At 35.9% G+C, this 10436-nt stretch overlaps 1 protein-coding gene across 2 annotated transcripts in view; it reads right to left on the bottom strand.

Annotated features, from left to right (window-relative positions):
* Positions 1-200: 200 nt before the first annotated feature.
* LRRC53 (leucine rich repeat containing 53) overlaps positions 201-10436 on the bottom strand; it is a 43309-nt gene continuing 33073 nt past the window's right edge. For both annotated transcript variants that reach the window (XM_007978290.3, XM_073007208.1), the window contains 2 exons: positions 6141-6656; positions 201-3043 (listed from right to left, as the gene is read on the bottom strand). In XM_007978290.3, the coding sequence (XP_007976481.3) occupies positions 717-3043; positions 6141-6656 (2843 nt within the window). In that variant the 3' untranslated portion in view covers positions 201-716. The remainder of the gene's footprint in view (positions 3044-6140; positions 6657-10436) is intronic.

The following is a 10436-nucleotide window of genomic DNA, read 5'->3' as shown; positions in this document are numbered from 1 at the left end:
GATTGAAGCTGAGCTCTCCACCTAGTGGATTTATTGGATTTTGCAGATTTTTATGAAAACAGCCAACTATCCCTGGAAATCCTTAACTTTTTTCTCTTAGAGAAATAACAGGTTTTAAAGACTTCTACTTAAATCTAAGATAATTGTCAACAGGACAATTGCAAATGTATGAAATATGCCAATATGCATATCAGTTAGACTACAGTTAACAAAGCTGAATTTTTATTTTCATACTATAATTAGGAAAACAGATCAAACACAAATATGAATATATAATTATCCATGTAGAAAGCAATATTGTAATACCACTAATTGAGATGTGTATAATAATTTACATAAAATAAACATCAAATGTAAATCTGCTCAAATACTCTTCTTATGTAGTCTTTCCTTTTTTTGAGGCTTTTGTTTTTTTGCTTTTTCAATGTTTGCTTGCTTTTGCAAGACTTGGCCAAACTTTTCTTACTTGGTTTTTCATTCCTTAGAGAAGCATACTCAGTTAATTGTGTCAGACGTATCATATGACTCCATCTTTGATTTTTGTCATATATTCAACTCTGTGGTTTTATTTTATTGATAACAAAGAGCTACTGAGGACATCGTTATCCTCCAAAATGATGCATTTGTAATGCATGCAAAGGCTAAGGGGTGTTTGTGTGTCCTCTTGAAGAAAGCTAAAGTAGAAAATAATTACTATTTGAGTTATTTTCTTCACTTTATTCTGCTTCTAAAGGTGATGTAGTAGCATATTCAGCAGATGGTGGATACAGTGCAGGTTTTGGAGCAGAGTTTTCAGCTTCATTTATTCTGCTAGGAACTAAAAACACTTCATTTTCTGCCTCAAAACTGTCTTTTAACCCTGGTAAGAAGGAAAGTGCTTCATGTGTCTCCACTGTCATTGCGCCTTCTTTGTATGCACTATCTTTATCTGGTTGAATATTTTGAAATTCTCTAAAATTATGCATATTACTGTTAATTTCAGGATCTACTTCACTGCAAAGTATTCTATTTTGGGTTTCATGGGAACTTGTGATACTTAAATCTTTAGCTGTAATGGTCTCCTCGGCAGAGCTTGCATCATATAATACATGTTTTACACTTGTTCCATTTTCCCAAGTTTGCTGCCTTTCTTTTGTGGTGCCTTTTAAGGTCATTTGTGTGATCTGAATTAACATACTAGAATCTGTCTTGCTTTCATCAAGCATATTTTTCTCTTCTTTCCCTACTATTTTTATCTCTAGTGCTTCAGTGCCGTCATTTCTGGGCAATGCATTTGTGCTGTCAATTCCTTTTTCGCTACTATTGGTTAGGTGCCAAATGGCTTGACTACTAACAGGAGAAGTACTGATATCCTTGGGAAGTTCTATTCTATTTTGGTATGGAATTGAATTTGTCTTCATAAATGATAGGTTGTTCTTGGATCGTGTTTGAGGAATGAGAGAGGAATCACAAGTTTCTGTTTTTGAAAGTTTTTTTCCTACATCATTTTCTTCCTTATCCGTAATACAATTTTCCACAATTTGATGTGGTATTTGGGGTTTTGTCATTAATGTTTTTTCTTTATCTCCAAGTTGTGTATGAGTTGAATTTTCCTCTCTGTGTTGTAAGGCTTCATTTTGATCTAAAGTGTATTCCTTGTTGTAGCTGTCAGTCTTGTGAGCATCTAAAAGTTGTGTTTGATTCCTCGGGGACAAAGAAAACTGATTTAGCTCGCTGGTCTTTGATACATTCTGCCCCATGTGCTCAGTGGACTCCGTTGTCCGTTGGTCAGTAGCCCCCGTGGAATGCTGGAATGGTAAAACATCACTTCCTGTATTTTCCCAAGTAGTTGGTAAATAACTAAGCACTTTTGATTCAAGCTGAGTTGCACCTTCCATTTGTTCAGTTGAGAATTGAGAATGTGAGTGCCTGTGCTCAGCATCAGTGGGTGTAGGCTGAGGCAATTTTGATGTGTTTCCATCAGGAATGTGGCCAGCTGAATAACAGTTGCTTTCTATAGAGCTCTGGTTGACTACAGACAAGTTGTTAGCACTGAGCAGCGGGGCACGTTTAGTGTTTCGTTGGTAATATGGGGTCTGCTTTGAGGCATGTTTCAGAGGCAGCCGCTTTGAAGTGAGTCTAACATAGTTGCTACTCTCTGACTGTTGAAGAAAATCTGCAGAAGACACAGTATTTATTTTGGCTTTTGTCTCAGAAGTTTTGGATAATTTCTTAGGAGGCAACAATACTTGCTTGCATTGCTTTGGGAGACCTGACAAGGATTTTTCTGGATGGACTCTGACTTTTCTAAAAGGATGTAAATTTAATTTTATCTTTAAGTTTCGTCCTTTAATCTTCCCTTTGAGGTCAGACTGAAGGGTTCTCTTCCTTCTCAGAACCCGTGAATTAGGAAACCATTTTTCTCCTTTGTTTCTCTCCCCAGGGTTGCTACAGTTTTTGACACCCAACTTAGTCAGCTGGTTACTTTGATTTTTCTGTTGTTTCCAAGGGGTTGATGTTTTGGGTGACATTATTGACCTATTTATTTCTACTAAATCAGGATCATGGACACTAACCCTCTTTGGGGAATATGCTTTCTTGATTTTTGTTGATAATCCTGATAAATCTATGTTGTCCTCACTCATAAGAAATTTTTCTATTGCGCTGTTAATTTGGATTTGCTCTTTCTCAGGCTTTGAGTGTTGTCTACGATTTGGCTTTTCTTTCATGTAATCTTCAAATTGATCACAGGGCACATATTTACAGATAAGAGAATTGTTTGGCTGAAAATGTCTAGGTCTGCTCTGTTTTAACAGTCCACAAGGATCATAATATTTTGATCTATGTTTTCGTACGATCTTTTGTACATAGTGTTCCTCAGGCTCCCAAGGCTTGGATGATGAGCTTGCAATAAAATGTCTCTGCCTATGAGGTTGTAAGCCATTGTCTTCTTTTTCTATTGGAGGCTGCCATGATTCATTTGTTAAATGCTTCTCAAGACTTTCTCCTGCCAAGGCTGAAGCGGGTATTGCATATCTTCTTCTAAATGTGTCACTGCTGATATCTGTGGAACAATAAATGCAAGAATTTAGCACTTAGCAGAGTTTTATTACCCCAACCAAACAGATACTTAGAAAGCTTGTGAGAAGTATAAAACTGACTTCTCTGATAATTGCAATTCTTGAATATTTCCTAATTTTTAACCAAACCTTCAAAGGACATTTGTCAGTTCCATATGTTTTGAATGACACTCTTTATGGTCACACTGCAGTCAGTTGTGATGCTGACTTAAAAGTTGTGGAGTTGGAAATATAAATGTTATTTATGGTCATATATCTTTAGTTGTTGGTTAGGTTAGCTTTAAATGTGAATAATATCTAAATCCTTTTTAAGTGGCTATAGTAATTTTTTCCTGAATTTATTTCCCATTTGCAACTTAAATATTGGGCAAAATATGGGTGCAATATTGAGTAAGATTCAGGTTTCAGATAATAACCTGAACAACGAAAGGGAAATACTTGCAATACTGTTGACTCAATGAAAGCAGAGATCATATCTGTTTTATTTCCCATAACTTAATAAAGTGTTCATTAAATATTTGTTAAATAAATAGTTATTTTGAAATATAGCCCGATTTGTGTGGCAGCGGTCTTTGCCTGGGACTTTTAAAATGGTACAGATTAATATAATATTTAATCTTATTAATCTTATAACTTATTCTACTAGTTTCTTTTAAATGTCTGCCTACAAATTCCTCTTAATGTTACAATCTTTCATTCACTGAAAGAAAACAGTACATGATGAACTGTTCAAAAAGGAAGCTTCCTTTTACTGTTCCGAGATAGACATCTCTACAGCCCTATAGGCACATATAGAAGAAGGAAACTTGTACTGGCTTCTCCTTAATGTCTGCCTATAATCTCCTTTTACACATTAAATAATATTAATGACAAAAATAATAGTAATACCATTAATAGAGCACATGCTAAGAGCTAGGCATTGTGCTCATATTGTACATTCATCATCTCTTTTAATATTCACAAGAGACGTGATCCATTAGACATATCCTACTGTCTTATAACTTTTACAGATGAAGGAATGAACTTTAAAGAAATTGAATGCTTTCCCCTAGTCCCCATGCTTGGGGAATGACTTCCCCAAGTCTATCTGACATTAAACGACCCTATTAACTACAATGCATCTAAATTTTAAAATTATTTATTAGATACTTTCTATTGTTTCATGAAATTTTTTCATCCAGAGGAAGAAGTTTTTTATTCCATGATAAAAAAGGAAATCTTAACTGCAAAACATCTTAACTGCAAAACATCTTAACTGCAAAATATCTTAACAGCACTATTGCTATTTAAAAGGCTTTTTTTCTTTTTCGTTTTTAACATTGTTAGGTGTTAGGCCTCAAAATTAACTTTTAGTAGACAGGAGATGTACTCTCAACTCCTAAGGGTGGGGACACTCCATCTCCACTTTTCCCCAAGAGGTGAACTAAGTCCCAGACTAGCATCTAATTCCAATCTAAGATCTGCCGTCAACATTCTAGGTGACCTTGGAGAAGCTACTTGCTCTCTGTGTATTAGAAGGTTGGACTAGATGGGAGCTTTATGTAAGTATACAAATTATGCTGGGGAAAGAATCTGTAGCCTTTGTCAGAGTCTCAGAGAGTTCTGTGACTCAGAGGTAAACATTAAGAACTATTAGTCTAGATCTAAAGTCCCCTCTACCCTGGAAAGTCCATTATTCTTTTTCTAAGTCAGAAGGCATAATCAGAGTGGCAATTTTTTCTTTACTAATTTCTGTTCTGGAGCAGATGTGACCTTGGCTGTTTTCTCCTCATATACCTACCCTCTCTAGTTCTGGTACAATGCCTGGCATGGAGCAGCATTTCAGGTATTTCTTACAAATATTCATGCTAATCTGACAAACCAGTGTTCTCAGTGTGAAAACAACATACTGGGTTTTAAATGGTTAAGAGACCATACCCCTTTAGTTATAAGAGTTTCTCACAGAGAAGTTCAGGCATTGGACAAAGTTAAAAGATGAAATGAAACATCTGCCTAAGGTATGATTCTAGTGAAAGGGTAAGTGCTTATTTTTTTTGTAAAATAAAGTCAATCTGACCCAGTTTCTATGGCGTATGTTTCTTTCCTCAGCCATCCCTGTCTTGTGTGAAATCATCAACCCCCAGACGCTGTTAAGAACTGGAGTGTGGGAAGGCAATGGAATAAACTCACATCCTACCTTATAACATATTTGAAATAACATATGGCTTTATTCTTGTCCAGTCACCCCAGAATGCATCCTTAGGGCCAGACCCCTGTGGTAAGAATTTCTTGATACAGCACCTCTGTCATTCATATTCTTAGAGAAAGCTCTGCTTGTTGTAAACCAATTCAAATAAATGACAGGAACCTCTTTACAGAGCAGCTGTCAACATTTTCACTGCTGAGCCTGAATGCATAGCCTTACTATTCAGAAAGAAAAAGGAAGACGTTTAATTCATTGCCTCCACCTAAATATTGACATCGCCCATGTACAGTGGGTAGATGTCACGGCCAGATTCACTTGGCTCCCAGCATGGGACGATGAATTAAGTCCTGACTTTGCCTGGACTGGGAAGTTATCATCCCTGACAGCTCAGCAAGCAAAGTATGTTTCTTGACATCATTCCTGAAATGAATCACTAGCATTAGAGGGCCCATTCTTCTAACATGTCATGCTCTGGGAAGGTTGCTTACTGCAGAATTGGCATTAGAGCACGAAGGATGTTGGAATAAAAGCTGATATTAGCCATCCCATAGATCTTAACAGCACTCTTGCTATTTAAAAGGCTACTTTTTTCTTTTTTTAACATTGTTAGGTGTTGGGCCTCAAAATTTACTTTTAGCAGTCAGGAGATGCAATCTCAGCTCCTAAAAGTAAGAACACTTCATCTCCATCTCAGCCTAAACACACACACACACACACATGCGCGCACGCACGCGCGCACACACACACACACACACACACAATATTTTTAGAAAAGGAATAGACTAGTGCTACAGTGATTTTTATAGCATTTCCTATTGAGGAAATTAAAGGAGGGAGGCTCCCTCCTTCAAAAAGCATTAAACGGAGTGGGATTTTCTAAAACAAGACAAACTCACCTTCTGTTCTTATTATATGGTGTGGCAGAGTTTGAGGCAGGACTTCTTCAGACTCAAGATTCCTTAGCTTTTGAACTTTCCTTGAATTATATGTTTTAAGTAAGCCTGCTTCATTAAAAGCTGTCATATTTCCAGGAGACTGTGAACACCTTGAATGCAGCAATCTACCATCCTGGCAAAATAAAGTGCTGCCTACCCCATGGTCTTTCTTTTTCAGGTTTCTAAATGATCCATCAAAGGTTGTGGACTCAGAGGCCGATGTTGCTTGATGACTATTTTCCTGTAAAAGTGGCATTTCCTTTCTGGACCCCACAATGGACATGATCTTTATCTCGTTTTCCTGGGTTAAGTGGCAGTTACAGTATCCCTTAGTGTGGTAATTTCTTGCCCCGTGAGCACACGGGGGTTCGTTGAAGGTTCTGCAACAAAGGTTTTCTGATGTATGTTCATTTGCTTTGCCTTGTTGGAGTTTCCAGTTAAATACAACTAAACCTAGGCAAGTGAGACCAACAGCTCCTGTGACAAATAGAGAGACCATTAAAAGATAACATCTTGGGAAGAAACATATAAATCATCAAATGTGAAAACCACAAATATAAAGGTTAATGGCTTGAAAGATATCAGAATGGGTAGGAAGTCCTTCACCATTTGGAAAATATCAACTCAGACAGAGGCTACCATTGACATAATTCTGCTTTCCAATTTGGATCTTTATACATATTAAAGATTATAAGAAACAACACCATCTGGAATCTCTTTGGTAGGAAAAAGGGCTGTTTCATGAACTGAAATTCATTTAAGATAAAACAGTCCCTGCAGTAACATTTTTTCTGTCTATGGCACCTCCTTTTACGAACTCTCATAATAGAATCAATGACATCTCATCTACGACTGCCTGGTACTGTCATTTCATGTTCTATGTAGTTTTTCCTCTGAATAAAATTGCAAGATCCAGTATTTCTCGAACCCAGATGCCGACTCTAATCTGTTTCTATTTCACTTTTTCCTATCTTGACAAATGGCATCCTCAACTACCTAAACGTTCAAACCAATGTCCCTGAATCATACCCTCATTATCTATCACAGTGATTTCCCTTGTTTCTTCACACTTATGAAGTGTATTATTGTGTTTATTCATTCATTTGCTTGTTCACAGACTGTCCTCCTCTGCTACAATTAAGCACTGTGAGGCAACACATCCTTTTAGTCCTGTTCAACATTCTATCCCCAGTGTCCACAACTCTGAGACAAAGGAAGCAGAAATAATTATTACATATTCTTAAATCAACAGAAGGGATTCTGTTTATGAATTCTGATAATGAAATCATTGGCACTCTAATCTTATAAATCCTCAAGATGTGATTAGGAAGACATGGTGTCAGTACAGATTGAGTAAAGAGATCTGTGTCCTAAACCCACATCTGCCTGAGGACGGTGCCCTTTTCTGGAAATGAAGACAACATTCCAGATTGTTTGACTGGCTACGCTATGCCTAGTTTTATCCCCTGGAGACTATATTAATGAAAACATATTTTTAAAACTTAAATAAAAAGAGAAGGTATCAGGTCATGATTGTTTCTTTTTTGTGTGTGTGTTAAACATGAAGAACACAGAGAATAGCAGTTTCTGGTAAAACCCTCAAACCATTGTATAGTTTACCATATCTTAAGCTCTTAAATCTATTTTAATTCATTTGCCAACAATACACTCTTGGAAAGTGCTATTAACATATTGAAGCAATCTAAGGTACATTTTTAAAAGTTGTAGCAAAATTATGTAAATAATAATCCTTTCATTGACAGATTCTAGAGTTTGAATTATCCCAAGCAATGATTTTGGTTTTAACATGTTAAAGAACATACTAAAAATTTAAAAACTGGCACCACTCCTTAACTTATATGGGTAAGAAAACTCAAGTTTCAAAGCTATGTTCTGACACTTTTCTTGGTATTTTCTAATTTCTCCAACACTTATTTTTTCTCCTTTCACAAGTAAGGATAACTGATACTATCCAGGGATTGAATAATATATGTGACATGTTTAACACAGTGCTTTGATATAGTAGATTTCAATGAGCGTTCATTGCAATTTATGATTATGATTATGATTACTGAGCTACCATTGTTTAGGTTTTGCATTGCTCTATTGGTTCCTGAAAGACTCACCTATCAGGAAAAAAAATCCAAAAATAAATCATTAGGATGATATTTTATATGACTGGTGCAGTTAGTAGGCCAAATAATGAAGGAACAAAAGGGCTAAGTGTTCTTGAAGACAAGAATCAGCCACTGAAATGAGAGTAAAGATAATCTGATTATAGGATACAGTTTCTCCTCTAATTGTGTCTGAATGGCAGGGACTCACTCACTCCCCTGCTGTTGATGCTAGGTATATATCTGTATCCCATTACCAGTCAGGTATGGTCACTTTCCATTAGTGTAGAAAGCAAAAGCAGCAAATGAAGCTTGTAGGCAGGCGGAACGTGCTATTAAGAAGCTGTTTGAATTTTCTTTGCCATGGGCATTGTTTCTATTTTTAAAAAGTATTCTAACAATCTTTCTGAGTTGGCAAGAGAAAAAGGGAAAATTAATGATAAGTTCTTATTGAAACATTAGAAACACGTTACAGCTTCATAAAAACTTTTTATCTACCAGTTCATAGCATACGTGTCAAGATATTAGTGTTTGATGCCAAATAACCGTTTATTAGTTTTAAATTTACTGAATATAGCTATTTATATTCCTTTGAATTTTTATGACTTAGATATAGCTGAAGAAGAAAATGGACTCATAGGCAAAACTATAGTTCTAAGTGTTTTTCCCACAATCTAAAAGTATAGATAACTCACCCCATGTGTACTTCAGAAAGAGTGGAATCTTAATGGAGCAAATTAACATTAAAAATCAGAGTCTTTTTAAAGAAGAATCTCTTCTCAAAGCACTATAATTTAAAAATTATTTGATGAAAGATATATTAGCATGATAATTTCACACACCAAAACCTAACATATATGTAATCATATTTATAATTTATCAGAATTTATTCACGTATATTAAGCTCCCTCTCACTTTGACAAAACCTTTGGAATCTCCTAGAATTTGTATTCGTCTCAATACAAAAAAAGAACCGTTAATGTAGCTAAATATATTTCTGAATATATGTTTCTGAAAACAGGTGTAAAAGGTAACTAGAAGATATTAAAAATTGCTCTATTATAATATTTCCAAAGTGATGTCCTCTAGAACACAAATTCAATGAAATCCTCTATGAAAAAAAGGGATCATGGCCAAATAAGTTCAAGAAATGCTCCATTTCACACCTTCCTCTTAGAAATGTATAGTGCTCATTAGAAAATGAAAGGTTACGAGAAGTACTGCAGTGAGTACACCTGTTTCTCTTTGCTTAACTTAGTACCTTTTAAACCTATTTGAACCCCACCATCTATTGCCTATATGTGCATCTGTGTGTTTTTATTGGAATATCTATTAATTATCCACCAGTGCTAGTGTTCTAAGAAGCACATTTAAGGGAAACCTGTCTGCTGCCCTATCACTTATGTCTTTTATGGCAAATTACTTCTTAGTACATACAATTACTGACATAGTTACATGGTTTTTAAAAGAATTTATCTTCCTAACATTTGAATTTCCTTCCGAGTGAATTTGATTACTGCTGATGGTAGTTCCATTGTCTATACCTGATGCTGGTCTCCATCTATCCTGATTAAAAGTGTAATTGTCAGGAAGTAAAAATACAATCAATCAATTCACTAGATAACTGTTATAGAATAATGACTTATAGCACATATTTAAAATACGTCAGTCTTGGATGCCATTTGTTTGTCTCTGGTCTCTCTCTCTTTCTCTCCCTGCCCCCTCATCACCATGGTTACCCACAGGTGCAGAGGATTTCACCATGCACTGAGAGCATAGGGGACAACACACAGATTGAGCTAGATAACTTAAGAAATCTCATGCATCTTTGGTCTTCAACTAATGACACTAAGTGCCATTTTATGTTATTCATCCAGTGAGATGCAATGATAGCTGACGCATAGTTTAATAAATTTTAAATTACAAAAAATATATAAAGAATTGCATATTCTCCTCCCCTTAGTTGGTCTGGGGAAGTATGGCCTAAGTTTACATAGAGTTGGACAAATAGAAATTTTAGAAGAATTCAAATCCCCCCAACAGGAGGAAAACCAAGGCACAGAGAAGTTACATAATGTGTTCAAAGTCACACAGCCAATAGCAGAGCCAGAATTCAAACCTAGGTAATCCAACTACACAACTC

This window comes from Chlorocebus sabaeus, chromosome 20, assembly GCF_047675955.1.
Source record: "Chlorocebus sabaeus isolate Y175 chromosome 20, mChlSab1.0.hap1, whole genome shotgun sequence".
NCBI classification, from domain to species: Eukaryota; Metazoa; Chordata; class Mammalia; order Primates; family Cercopithecidae; genus Chlorocebus; species Chlorocebus sabaeus.
The sequence above is the reverse complement of the archived record's forward strand: the minus strand, read 5'-3'. Positions and strand labels throughout refer to the sequence as shown.